At 35.7% G+C, this 15,098-nt stretch overlaps 1 protein-coding gene across 2 annotated transcripts in view; it reads left to right on the forward strand.

Annotated features, from left to right (window-relative positions):
• Window positions 1-15,098, forward strand: part of LOC138700008 (uncharacterized) — a 346,744-nt gene that overhangs the window by 273,758 nt on the left and 57,888 nt on the right. For both annotated transcript variants that reach the window (XM_069826277.1, XM_069826278.1), the window contains exon 4: window positions 3,502-4,378. In XM_069826277.1, coding sequence (XP_069682378.1) covers window positions 3,666-4,378 — 713 coding nt within the window. In that variant the 5' untranslated portion in view covers window positions 3,502-3,665. The remainder of the gene's footprint in view (window positions 1-3,501; window positions 4,379-15,098) is intronic.

A 15,098-nucleotide genomic window follows, 5' to 3' on the forward strand; every position in this document is an offset into this window, starting at 1 on the left:
CTAGTGATTCATTCGCATACCGGTTAAAATGGCTGGTCTGTACGAATATTTAATTAGAATCTCATATTGCGATTGGAATTCTGTGAAAGTTCACGTGTGTAAAATGCACACTGTACCTCCACCTCGTGTTTCGACATTGTGAGAATACCTTCAGAAAGACACGTTTCTTCACTTGAGCAATGCAGCCAGCCGAGAAAATGCAAGCATGACTAATTGGCTGGCTCCAGTGCCGTGGCGATACGTCTTTTTAGCTAAACAATGATTCGTTATGTAATAATACTCCTGATGCAATTCTCGTGCCTTCTGTTTATATTCCGAGCATTTATTTCGTGGCTGGCTGAATTTATTTTTCCAGTCGTTTCGCACATTGTCGACCTTCGCATGCTGGCTGTGTATCTTGTGATGAAAAGCGAGGCAGCCGGAAGCGTTGCGAGTTCTATTATATTTTGTGAATGCAGACTACAATCTGATGGCGGCCACATAGCAAGGCCTAATCTTATTGTATAGTCATGGTCGAAACGCTGATGCGCCGTATTCATTTTGAAGGTCCTAATAATCAAACGGAAACGAAACCAAGTTGGTTCTGTAGGTAGAGCGACAGACTACGGTCTGAAAGAGCAGACTTAAGAGCATAAGATTTTTGTTTTATCTCACCATTACTTCCAGAATGGCTCGAGTGTCCACTCAGATAGGCCTACCTTAAAATTGAGCATTAGACCTTTCTTCAGAATGAAAGATAAGCTCTTAACATCATGTCACACTCACCTCATCGATTCTAGTGACTAATAAACTTATAGAATACCAATAATTGTAACCTTCGTCTGAACACGGTACCATTAATGGCTTTGAAATTTTAAATTTTAATTATCAACACACATATTTTATATTTGATACATATTTTATAACATCAAGAGATTCAAATAGTGTGTTTATCACTTTGAATGACTGTTAGCTTGAAATGTTATAATATATTTTATTATATAGAAGTGCCTTGGAAACAAATTTTATGTCATGTTGGTTTTTAAACAGTTTTATTAATAATATGTGTGTGCATTTCACCTATGTTCAATTGGTCTTATTTTATATCTCCACCTGAAGATGATTTAAAAAAAAAATTGAAAATATTTGTGGATATATAACCTTGTGATGTGAAACTTAAAAGCAGAAAATTGTTTTCTGTATTAACTGATAAGTGTTGACTGAAATTATAAAACAATTCTTTATTATATATACTTTCAACTTATCTGAAATATTAACCTCAGTATGACTTTTAAATTGGTGAACATTAAGTTAATATAAAGTACATAATGCATTAAAAATTATAATATCTCATATATCATTCATACTGTATACTTCACAAATCTTAATTAAAGCAGCGACATTATCACAACGGGCTTAATCCAGATAAGACTGACGTCCTATATATAGGACACCGGACGTTTCACACAAATATGTTAATAACAATGACTATGACAGACTAAATATAAGAAAAAAAATTGGAGGCAATTTATAACACATAAGGATTATGGTATCATGATTGCCGACTATGAAAATCTTACACAGCAACGTTAAAAAAATAAAACGTTCGGATCCTATATATAGGACGTCAGTCTTATCTGGGTTTATTTCGTCTTATAAATTATTGGCTGACTTTATTTAAATGTTAAAGTGATCTAAACTGTTTAAATGTAAGACTAAAGTGAACTCATATCACAAAATTATTATTATTTGTAGTATAGTTTCAATGTGATTTGATCTGGAAATGTTACGCGTCAGCAAATGTTGAGTTTCTTTGCACATTGACGTGCATAAGTAATTGGTAATTACACGTATTCTCGTATTTATATGTCGTTCAAGTCATGTATCAAAACTGTATCCTTCCGCGTTTATTTCACCAATACAGCAAATTGCACTTGTCCTGAATTTCTCCATTATCTGTATCATTTTTTTCAAAAGTCATATATGAAATATTGTACGGTAAAAACATTATATAAACTATTCTTATATTTCTTATGTTTTCACATCTTGTTTTTCGGCTAAAAATTCGCGAGAGGATCTTGGCTTCTGCAGCAATTTGTCTGCATTCTTTTAGAATTTTCCTATGCTCTTCCGACTTCCATGGTCCTCGTTGTTGTCTAATTCTTGTAACAATCATTTCCTTGATTTACATCTATACTAATAATAAATCTGTAGCCGAAATTTTTCTGGTAATTTTCGATTTTCCAAAAATAATTGGTCCTAACATATATAATTAACTACCCTGAAACCGAAAATCGCTTTTTTGAAATTTTTGTTTGTCTGTCTGTCTGTATGTTTGTTATCTTTTCACGCGGTAATAGCTGAACGGATTTCGATGAAAATTGGAATATAAATTAAGTTCGTTGTAACTTAGATTTTAGGCTATATGGCATTCAAAATACATTATTTAAAAGGGGGGTTATAAGGGGGCCTGAATTAAATAAATCGAAATATCTCGCTTATTATTGATTTTTGTGAAAAATGTTACATAACAAAAGTTTTCTTTAAAAATAATTTGCGATAAGTTTTATTCCTTGAAAAATTTTGATAGGAATGATATTTAATGAGATAAATGAGTTTTAAAATTAAAATAACTGCCATCTAAGGCCGTGTAATGAATTAAAAAACAAATGACTTCGTCTATAAGGGGCCTTGGACAGCAACAATCGAAAGATATGAAAGATAGCCTACAGAGAATGTTTCTGTGTTTGTATGAAGTAATATCGGAAGCTAAATTAACCGATTTGTATAATTAATTATTATTTCACCATTGGAAAGTGTAGTTTCTCTAGATGGACATAATGCTATAATGTTATTACAGTAACTTCTGATATAATATAATATAAAATAATATAATATAATATAACATAATATGTAATATTATATAATATAATTTAAGTTATTTGAAGGGTTCAGAACCATAGTGGGCCAAGCGCCATTTACTGAATACGTAGAAAACAAGGGTTAAAACTAAGTTATTAGGCCTACCATAATTCAATGGAAACCTATAACAAGTAAAATAAAATATACACATTAAATCTAAATGATGTCAATCTTCATTAAACTGTAGTTGCATGTAATAAAAATTAAGAAACATGTTAAAGGAATTGTCATTGCACCAAATGAGTGTCTCTGGACCAAAATGATCGCATTTTAATTATTTGGATGCAATTTAAATTAAGTAACATATTAAAAGATTTATCCTTCTATCAAACACTAATGTTCCCTGGATCAAATGTCCTATTTTAATTATGTAATTACTTTATATTTATTTCTAACGGGTGCAGCGGAGCGCACAGGTACGGCTAGTTCCAGAATAAAACTAAAGACTAACTCTTTTATTTCCTATGAATATACGTTGAGACAAATAATTAAAAGTTGTATAATAAAATTAGATACCAAATATTCAAATCAAATTGAAGGGCTATTGATACAGCTTTTGTAATTCATGCAATATTCATATTTCGTTTGTTTTTATTTCAGAACACGCACGAAGACAAACGTCTGACATCACCAATGACTCAACAACACTTAACGTCTACATGACTACCAGCAGTCACCTTTGAGAGCTACTGACATCTCATCCCAGAATTAAATTGTGCTAGCAGTCGAGCACAAGCATCACGCTGGATACGAACGAGGAGAACATGAGCTCCTCCAGTGGAGGCAGCAGCGGCACCACCATCTCCCTGACAGAGGCCACCTCTAGTACCACGACGACCATCATGAGGCCGCAGGAGCCGCCGCCACCCACACCGACACAGGACAGCCAGCAGAAGTCTCCGCCCGCGACACCGACGGAGGACAGCCAGCAACTGACCACGGACGCCAGTCCGCAGGTATCGCACCGAAATCACCAGTTAGATGATGACTCATCACCAGCCGCCGTGGTGTCGGATGGCGACGGCACCAAGAGGAACAGCACAGTCATGATGATCCCGAGCAACGAGGACAGCGCCAGCGTCAAGAGCGGGGCGAGGCCCGCCGGCATCGACAACCCGGGCTTCGAGGAAGACGAGGACAGGCCCGCCTCTATTGGAAACGGCGGCAGCGTCTTCATCTCCGTCTCGACGCCGTCTAACGGGAATGCGTCGTTCCTGAACTCGTCAACAGTCGACACGAGCATGCTGACGGAGGTGAACCTGAACAAGGACGTTGACAAGAAGAAAGACAAAGAGGTCGCCGAGGCCGTGAACCTGGAGCTGGTGAACATGAACCCCTTCTCCACGACGCTCGAGACGAACGGAGTTAACGGCATCCCAGTCAAAAAGGAGAGCGACGAGGCGACCCTGGGCGACAGTTACAACGACCCATACGACGAGTACTTCGTGCCCGTCAACGAGCACCGCAAGTACATGAGGTAAGAGTGCGCCCTCGTTAGTCTAATAACTTATTAATATGAAAGTATCTGCCCCATGTTTGCATTCTATGTGAAAATAGGTAGGTGTCAGGTAGTGCAACTGCATTTGTTCTGCTTCCAATTAACACAGGATTGGGGAAGCCTGTGTTTTACTAATGCCTTTGATTTACATAGAATTTCAAAATGATTTAAAAGTTCCGTATTCACAAAATACATCTAACAGTACATATTGATAATAGTTCCACTTTCTTTATAATAGTTTCTTTATATCTATTTAAATAATTTTGCAGTGTACGCAAAGACTAATGTGCACAAGTTTAATATTGCATACAACGGTCGTGATTTCGAATCCTTCCTACGATATAGCTGTTTTTTATTGCTAATGCTGAGTCCTATGTTTCTATGTTTTCGGCGTCATACTAAACTCTAATCACGGGAGTCCACAGTAGGTCCATCTAGTGCAGATCCAGAAAAGTCCAAAATATATGTTAAGAGTAACCTCCTAACAGGAATATAAAATCCTCTATAGTTAATTTAAGTAACTCAATTACTGTGAAACCTGTTTAAATCGGAACCTGAATAATCCGGAATCCTGTCTATTTCGGAACAATTTTTTGGTCCCGGCGAAATTCGTATGTATTATGTATAATTTTTCCTGAATAAAACAGAAACTGTCCAACGCGGAAACGATAAATGTCTGCTACTGTTCAAAACGGAAATAATATTTTGGGCAACTGCTTTAATGTAAACTATATTTTGAAATAGCGTGTAATTTCAAGGAATATACGAAGTATGTAGGTCACTAAGATAAAAATAAGTTTGCTTTGCAAAATTTTAGAGGGTACGAGGGTGTGTTGGCCTGTCGGTAATAAATTTTATCACCCTGCTGACTAGGCAGACGAGTCCCTTCAAAGGTTTTCAATGCTTCACACCCGTATACTGTCATAGCTGGACAGAGCGCAAGTGTAGTGCTTTCATGGTAAAAAAAAGTTGCGTAAAATGTGGCATTAACATTAAGTGATGAAGTAAAAGTTATCGAGTTAAAGGAAAATTAGAAACAAAGTCTATGTGAAAGAGTATTGAAGTACAGTTGTGGAAAACTCAGGTGTGACACTTAAAAAAATAAAGATCATAATGAGTGAGCGGCTTGTGGCCAATATTGGTGAAATAAAAGGAACCATAAAGCAACTGTTTGTGTTGAAATGAATGAACTGTTGTAAGAGTGAGTTCTTCATGATCTTTCGAAGAACATGTCAATTTCTGGATCTATTCTGCAACTGGCAAAGAAATTAGATAAGCCAGAATTCAAGGTTTCTAGGCTCCCAGTCCAATTAATTAATAATGTACAGTGATATACAGTACAATATTATAATATAGTGTGAGAGATTAAATTGAATGATATTAGTAAACTTTAATGTTTAATGACTAATGAGTGAGTTACGATAAGATTTATAGAGAAAATCAGATTTTAATCAAGATGATTCACCAACGGAATAAGCGTCAGAAAGCTGATTTAATATGAATAGTGTTAAGCGGAATACTTTGTACTTCTTGCAGTTTGCGGCATGCCATTTTGTTTTTCATGTATAAGAATGATAAAATATTCCATTTTAATTTCACATCTGAATAATACGGAAACCTGTCCACGACGGAAAAAATTAGGACTAAGTCACTTCTGTCATAAACAGGTTTTACTGTATAACGTACCGATATTGAAAACTAGACTATAACATAAATCACCTCCATCATAATCATCGTATAGCTCTAAGCTGTATTTCTGTTATTTGTGAGGATTGAATCAACATTGGACATTCATTTCCTGCGGGAGTTCCTGGTCATGTGATTAACATGGCGCAACACCACTGCTTGATATAATGTAGCACAAACACAATGGGAAGACAAACATTCCCTGTGAGAAACAAATAAATCTTCACTTCTGTGCCACGAATTGAACCATATTCGTCAGATTTGAAACTAGCTAACGCTACAGCAGCAGCTGCATATTATTAAATATGTAAATTCCGTTGCCCGGGTCATGAATGTTTGACCGAGTGTTATGGAGGTTCAGCGTCATCATGAGCTATCTCATGCAAGTTTCAGCGTAAAAATATGGATTATAGTTTCCGCTGACATCGGATGAGAGCTCTCGAAGAAGACGTTGAAGTTTAAATTTCGAAACACTTGTCGCATTTTATACATTAAAAGTTCCTAATTTTGTAGTAAAACTAAAGGTATATTGTTAATAATTAGTTCCGCAACTAACGTGAATCATTTGCTGTCAAGCGAACAGTTACCTTTGTGTAAGAAAATGAGTCATCAAAGGCGAGTCCATGGTCATCTGAACATCCTTGTAAGACGCACACAATATGCCATGATGCGCTTGTGCCGTTTTGTGTTATGTTAAAAAAAATAGACATTTCTGAAGCATAGCATGTCTGGGATTGTACAGTAAATGAAACTCATGAGTATTATAAATTATACATTTATTTTGTTTCGTTATTCTTAGTTACAATTTCTACAGGTATAGGTGGAATGAATTCTTGGACTGTGAGTGATGGGTGATGTTAGGGGAAGCATGAGATGTGGCGAGTGCACCTGGATCATTCAAATGTCTTACAAAGATGATAAGATCCCATCCATTATCCAGGATCCATAGAGAATGGTTGGTTCTTTGGATTATGCAAATTGTAACCCAATATATCTCTCATGAAGTTTAGAAATTGTGAGTTCTCATTAAAGTCGTACCTAGTCATATCTCTCATGAAGTTTAGAAATTGAGAGTTCTCAAAGTCATAGCCCAAACATATCTCTCATGAAGTTTAGAAATTGAGAGTTCTCATTAAAGTCATAGCCCAAACATATCTCTCATGAAGTTTAGAAATTGAGAGTTCTCATTAAAGTTATAGCCCAAACATTTTTCTCATGAAGTTTAGAAACTGAGAGTTCTTATTAAAATCGTAGCTCAATATATCTCACATGAAGTCTATAAATTGAGAGTTCTCATTAAAGTTGTAGCCCAAAAATATCTCTCATGAAGTTTAGAAATTGAGAGTTCTCATTAAAATCGTAGCCCAATATATCTCCCATGAAGTTTAGAAATTGAGAGTTCTTATTAAAATCGTAGCCCAATATATCTCTCATGAAGTTTAGAAATTGAGAGTTCTCATTAAACGCCAAGTCCAAGTTGAAATTGCCCATAAGTATGGTAGACTTTTATGAATCATTGTAGCTACCCTCGGCAACCCCTCTTAGCGCATTTCGTCGGTCGCAATGATATTTTTGTCCTAATGTCTTGGGCATGTTTGAAATTTTCACTGCTAATCTAATAAACTGGGTCCCGTAACTGTCGCAATTTTAACTCGCAGATAAATTGTGCTGTCTTTAAGCTACAAACGAAATACTATGTGCTATTAAAAAGTAATGTAATAGATTGCGTTTTCCATTTAATTTCTCTGTTGCTAACAATAAAAACAAAACAATAGCTATAAATATCTGAATCACAGAAACATCTGAATGTTAGTTCATGTGAAAGCTACGGTACCTATATTTACAGTAGGCCTATCTCTGTTTCCACTGAGTCATGAAAACGAATTTCCACTCTCTCGCGTGGCCTTCAACCGGGCCCTGTACTCTCATTTTCGTTCGGCTTGAGATCTACGTGGTCTTTTCTAAATCCTTGTATCCTCGGTCACCCTCCTTAGTACATTTTGCCGGTCGCTATGGTATTTTGTTCCGAATTTCTTAGGCAAGTTTGAAAATTTCACTCTACTATAAGAAACTGGGTCTTGTAACTCTCGTAATTTAACTCGCACTTAAATGACATTTTTATGCACTGATATCATTGTTTTTAAGCTACAGAACGAGGTATTGCTCGCTTCCTTATCTGGTCACACTGAGGCAATCGTTCCTGACACATACCGCGGCGCCACGCCGAGGTCGTTATAGAGAGCCATTTTCTACATGCTCCCCTTTGCACCTCACACATCTGTCCCAACGGTTTACATATTATTGTTAAGAAGCTATACCTGTCTTCTATCCAACTGTAAATAAATCATAACGTAGATCTTACAGTTTCTGTGCAATAAGAGTTTCAAATATTATACTTTTTGGGACGTACTTCTCATCCACACTCGTCAAACGACGTAGTTCTAGTATGTCAAAGTCATAATACAGGCATTATAAAAAAAACAGAACATTATCTTCTTTAAGTAAGGTGCACTATTATCCAAACGGTCAAAACATGGGCTTGGTATGCTGGAGGTTCGGGATTAAATTCTGATATTGCAAGCGGAACTTCCTTTGGATAAAGGTAATCTTCGAGCAAGTTTACACAGGGTATCCTAGTTTTCCTTTCCATAATTTCATAATGTTTCTATTTATTACCATCGCTGTCGTCTTTAGTGAATGTGAACCTACCTGTACATGGTGTACCATGGATAATGTCTAAAACGGCTTCATCGATTTCTTCTGGATGAGGATGCTTGAGTCAATTAAGTTAACGTTAAGAAAAAAAATTAGAGTTCGCGTTGATTCGGTTAATTGTTGGTAAATATCTGTGACAAATTTTAATTGCAGTGGTGTGAGAAAATAGTACACCATATCGATATTAAACTGTAAGGCTTTACAAATAGTTAATATCTTGCTTGATGTATTTTTTACTACTTGCTGATGCGAGCGATTAAATTATTCAGAAGTGAAGTGAAACTGGGAGAACCGTGTCGCAGGTTTAAGACAATTAAAAAACTTATGTTCTTGAATGAGACAGCTCCACTCACAATTCACCGGTCGTGTCTCGTCCCATCAAAATTTGGAGATGTAAAGGCATTTATCGAGCGGGAGATGGAGCAATACCTAAGCACTTCAGCCTAAATACTATTGTTCTTCTACTCAGTTCAAGACTGCTTGTTCCTATCTTAGTGTTTAAGTGTCAGATCATTCAGATCAACTTCTCCATGGTTGGACTTACCTTATCTTCATAATATCGATTGCATTTTGTAGTCATGAACAGAATGATTGAAGCCGACAATACCGATTTTATGGTACCTAGTATAATAAAATCGAATAAGAGGTGTAAAAGTACAACTAAATTAATCTGGATTAACTTACATTAAGAGATTACATGATTACTGATGTACAATTTTTATTCAGTTTTATAATCTATACGAACACAACCAATATATGTCAATTAGGCTATCATAAACGATTCAATACAGTAAATACCAGTAAGAGTAACTAATGAAAAGGAAATGTGTTTTCCATGGTCTCTTTCCCTCAAATTCATATTTCATTATTATTTTAAGAATTTTTCGTTTATCCGTTTTTTTTCACATGTTCCTTTGTTTTTGTTTGTTAATTTTAAGTCCATTTTGTCCACCGCTGTGGAGTAACGGTTACCATGTCTGATCGTGAAATGAGTGGGTCCAAGTTTTTTTTATTTAATTTAATTTATTTAACTAGCTAGCTAGCTAGTGAGTACAAATTAAAATTATAAATTAAAAATGTTTCTAGCCACTACCATAAGAGCCAGGCTCGTGTATGGTGTGGTCTTAGCCAATAATATAACATAAAATTTACAAGGTCAGTTTATTAAATACAATAAGTAACTTAATTCAAACCGATAAATAACACACAAGAGCAAAAAAAAAAAGAAGAAGAAGAAGAAGAAGAAGAAGAAAGAGAAAAAGAGAGAAAAACACATTAATATAAATTGACAATCAGACAGAAGCCAGTGATATTCAATAAAAACATGAATATAGTCAACAGAAATAAAAGGTAAAAAAATACACACATTTGTTAATATTATATATCATGAATAATTTTATAAATTTCTTTTTTAAAAGCTTCAATTTTTAAATATTTCTAATATGGAAAATGGTTTGTAACTTTATTATAAAATCTTGGGCCGAAACTAGCAGCATGTTTAAGAGCTGCACTTGCATGACATTTAGGCTCAATTAATGGGAAAGTAGACTTTTGTCTTCGAGTACGATATTCATGTCGATTAGATTTATGTTTTATCTGGTTTCTGTAGTAGTAAGTTAGTAAACTATATATACATTTCTTCAATAGTTAATACTTTAAAATCAGTATAAATTAAATTTGTTGGGTAATCCATATTTTTGGTTGGATAAATTTTTATTAATCTTCTGTGTAATAAAATTAATGGATTAAGTACAGATGTTGCTACTCCACCTGGTTCAAATCCTGGTTGGGACACGTTTTCTGGTTGAGACTTTTTCAGGGATTTTCCCACAACATATTAAGAGCAAATGCTCAATTTTTATTTAAATAATTTATATTTCTTTTTTTATTATCTCATTCCTTTTTATTTTTACTGTAATTTTTACATTGCCTTAAAATATTGTTTCTAAGGTCTCAGTTCCATCCAGTTTTATTTTTCTAAATGATTTCAACTCAGAACCGTATTGTAAAATAGGACAAAACTTTACTTTAATTTAAGTCTTTCTTTCAAGATGTTCTTGCAGACTGTGTTGTATAAGATACAATTTGTGTGTGTAACTTTTAGAAAATGTGTAAACTATCATGTAAGAATTACGTTTCTATCTAAATATCCAATAAACATAACATAATCGAGAGTTGTGTTATTTAATATTGGAAAAAGTCTGAAAACGTTGAATTAGAAAGCAAGAAGGTGGGCTGAATTCATGAAACGATTTATTGCTGTAAGGGGAATCCCACGGTGCTACATATGTCGGATCTGATCGCGGCACTCCCACACAGCGCTGCGCGCGAGGTTCGTCGGACGTGCAGAAGGTTGTCCAGGGAGCCATGACACGAGTCTGTGGGCCGCTCAAGTGGGCAAGGCTGAGGCCTTACACGTAGGCAGCAGGGCAGCCAACATCGGTAGTAAAAAAACCTCATTAACAAGGTCTAATCCAAACACCAAGACAATTACTATATGCCATACATAGCTCGGGCGTCAGGATCGAGGATTCGAAACCATCTCGGGGCATGACTTCGTGCTTCTAGGCAGTGATCCCTCCCCCCTAGGTGAGGTTGACAACCCATTGAGATATTCTCACTATATTAACCCATTAGTGCTCAGAACTATTTTCTTTTTAATTTTTTTACATTTTTTTCACATACTTGATCCATGCATTGCTTATGTATTAATGGGATATATACAGTATATAAGTATATATACCTGGCTTCACAGCGAGAAGAATAGCCTTCCGGATCCTAGTTGCCATCTTGTTCTGTCCTCCCAATCACTGTCTTGTAACTCTCTTTGTGACATAGCATTTTAACTCCTTTAATTCATGTATCTCGCGGTCTTCTTCTTCTTCTTCTTGTTCTCCCATTTGAAACCCATTTCAAGATTGTTTTCGGCAGTCTTTCGTTTTCCATCCGCTGAACATGTCCGTACCAAATTAATTGTCTTCTTTGTATTTTTTTTTCTTTATGCACAAGTCTTCTAATATCTTCGTTCTTGACCCTATCTAGTCTTGACTTCATGGCTGATCTTCTAAGGAAATCCATTTCAGTAGAAAAAAAATATAAAAAAAAATCTGTAGATATCTGAAGATGCTAAAATTTCATGGCACTGAGCACCAGAGAGATATTTTTAAATTATTTAAAATCTGGTTCAAAGTGAATAAATTATCATCTGACATATGGAACTAAATGCGCACACTTTTGCATACTGCAGTGCTTACTGGCAGCTAAAGTTGTCACATGATTTCACAACATTTTAGGATATAATCACAATAAAACCATTCTCATAAACTAGCTTTAAAATAATAGATGAACATTTTGAAATATATTTTAGTGAGATTTGAAATAGTAAAGTGAGATTTAACAACAGTAATTACATTTTAGTTTCAAAATCACTACAGAATTTCGCGTCTGCATTCCACAACAATTGACTTTGAAATGAGGGATTGTGCCTGAAATGACAGGAACATATGTCTAGAAGAGCTTCCATCACAAAAAATAGTGTCAAACCAATATTATGTTTATTACAATTTTTTAAACAAACGTCACTGAGCACTAATGGATTAATAACACTAAATATGAACTCATTCCTTCCACTTAGGAAACAAGGATACTGTCCATACCTGTGAAGTAACGGTTATCGCGTCTGACCCAGGTTCGGATCCCAGTTGGGGCAAGTTACCTGGTTGAGGTTTTTCCAGGGGTTTCCCTCAACCCAATATGAACAAGTCCTGGATAACTATCGGTGCTGGACCCCGGACTCACTTCACCGGCATTATCACCTTCATTTCATTCAGACGCTAAATAATCTGAGATGTTGATACAGTATCGTAAAATAACCACTAAAAAAAGGATACATAAAATAGGAACAAGAAATATAGGCATACTCGATATAATAAGAACAATATTTTGTTGTCTTTACATTTTTGAGTTATGTTATTTACTATTTATTCCACAATTGGGATATTTGGCTGATATTTACGGTTGACCAGTAGGACCCAGAATACAAAACAGTTTAATTGAGTAGCACTTATGCAGTTCTCCGTACCTTTATTTACTGTCCTAAATACAAATTCCTCTCTTCGATTTCCCCCAGCTAATCATATCACAAACGATCTTATGTATTTTGAAACATTATTACAGCCTATAAAAATATATTATTCTCTTTCCCCTTATTTACTTACTTACTTACTTACTTATTTACGGCTTTTAAGGAACCCGGAGGTTCATTGCCACCCTCACAAAAGCCCGTCATCGGTCCCTATCCTGTCAAAATTAATCCAGTTTCTATCATCATATCCCACATCCCTCAAATTCATTTTAATATTATCCTCCCATCTACGTCTCGGCATCCCAACTAACACTCTATATGCATTTCTGGATTCGCCCAAACGTGCTACATGCCCAGCCCATCTCAAACGTCTGGATTTAATGTTATTCTCTTTCCCCTAGGTTAATAGTTATAGCCTATACTTTTATAAGTCCCGTGTAACTACGTGATGCAGTGTCATATATTGAACTAGTATTACGAAATAGCGTTGATCCAAATCCTCATGGAGGAAAATTTTCTCATGAGATTTCGGACAGTGTACCGATGGAACCATTGTCCGCCCAGCATCGTGATGAATTTAGAGAGCTACATGAGTAACGATATCTGTTTCGCAAACTAGCTGGGAATGATCGTTAGCCCCGTTCTGATTGGATGTGAGGCCAGCATTCGGAGCGCCATGGGCTGTCGCGCAACTGATTGATTTGTTTGTTAGTTTACATGCGTCTCTGTATGAACTAAAATAGTTTTTGCAAGTTTCGAAGAACAGATCTTTACTAGAATTATTTAGAAAAAATGTTTTACTACTTGTTGTATTTACGCTTCTGCTCGGACGATCTTGAAATCTGACCTCGCTATATCGGTACTGATTGCGGTCTACGTCGTCATAAGAGTATCTACTTGGAAATGCGTATAAAGTCATGAAATAATAATCCGAAATAATGCACATAAAACATGATAATTGTAGTAAAAAGTTGATTGACTGATATTTGAAATGAACAGCACATAATGGCGATTTACTCCAAATCAAGCCTTAATCATTTTCTTCGAGATCTTTTTTTTATTACGAACAAGAAACTAACAGGTGAAATGATATAGTCGGAACAAAATGTAGAACATTATCTTCTAAGAAAATAATTTACATCCAGAACTATTTTTACTTTTCATTGCAATTTCATTGAGATTGCACAGATAGGTACGGACAGAGGTAGACAAATCCCAGTCGCCAGATTGCCATAGCGTCTAAGAATTTTTGTGACGCCTGAGTTTTTTTATTGAGTTCAAATTTCGAGAAACATTTCCGAACTCTTGCCGGGTTTACTCTGAAAACACAAATGAACTTTCATGGTTCAACATGAAATGGACAAAGCAAGATTTTATGATTTAGACCATGTCTACTCTTGGAATTGTTAAACGTATATTGTATCAAGGGCACTATAAACCAACTGTATAAAAAAAGAGTAGTGACTTATCTTTTTCTTCTTCGCCAGAGAACTGCTCTGAATGCTCTGTTGGGAGAAGATTCTTGTTACTCGATCATTTAGGGCGACCTGTTGTTATTGTGGGAATAATGATAATACTAATAATAAACATTTTTATTCAGTTGATTTAATTATCCGAAAATAGAAAATATATATTGAAAAAGATCCAATCAGTAGCAAAAGGTGGCAACGGCTGAAGGTTGTAACAAGACCTCTCCCCCTAAACGGCCCGTCAGTCACTGTCATCTATGTAGAAGTGATGTGAGGGCAGGGTTATTTAGTTTTGGAACTGAGAGTAACAGTTGCGTACATGGCGTACCGCTAACAAGTGAGTTACATTACTTGAGTGAATAGTTTATTTGGCTTTTCATACCGGAGACGGGTTCAAATCTCGGTGTGTGCAAGTTGGAAATGTCGGTGAACTAATACAAAACGAGCCGACCACTGTGGAGTAGCAGCTGTCTGACCGTAAACGAGCGGACTCGAGTTCAAATTCTGGTTGGAACAAGTTTTTTTTCCGGGGGTTTCCCTCAACCATTAAGAGCAAATGCTGGTTAATTTTTTCTGCGCTGGACCTTGGACTCATTTCGCTGACATTATCATCTTCATTTCACTCAGACGCTAGATAACCATCGCAGTTGATAAAGCGTCGTAAAATAAACTATTTAAAATACAAAACAAGATGTTTATGTTTATAGATAAGCATTCAATTCACCGTTAAATCAATTAATATTTT

This window comes from Periplaneta americana, chromosome 5 (assembly GCF_040183065.1).
Source record: "Periplaneta americana isolate PAMFEO1 chromosome 5, P.americana_PAMFEO1_priV1, whole genome shotgun sequence".
Taxonomy (NCBI): domain Eukaryota; kingdom Metazoa; phylum Arthropoda; class Insecta; order Blattodea; family Blattidae; genus Periplaneta; species Periplaneta americana.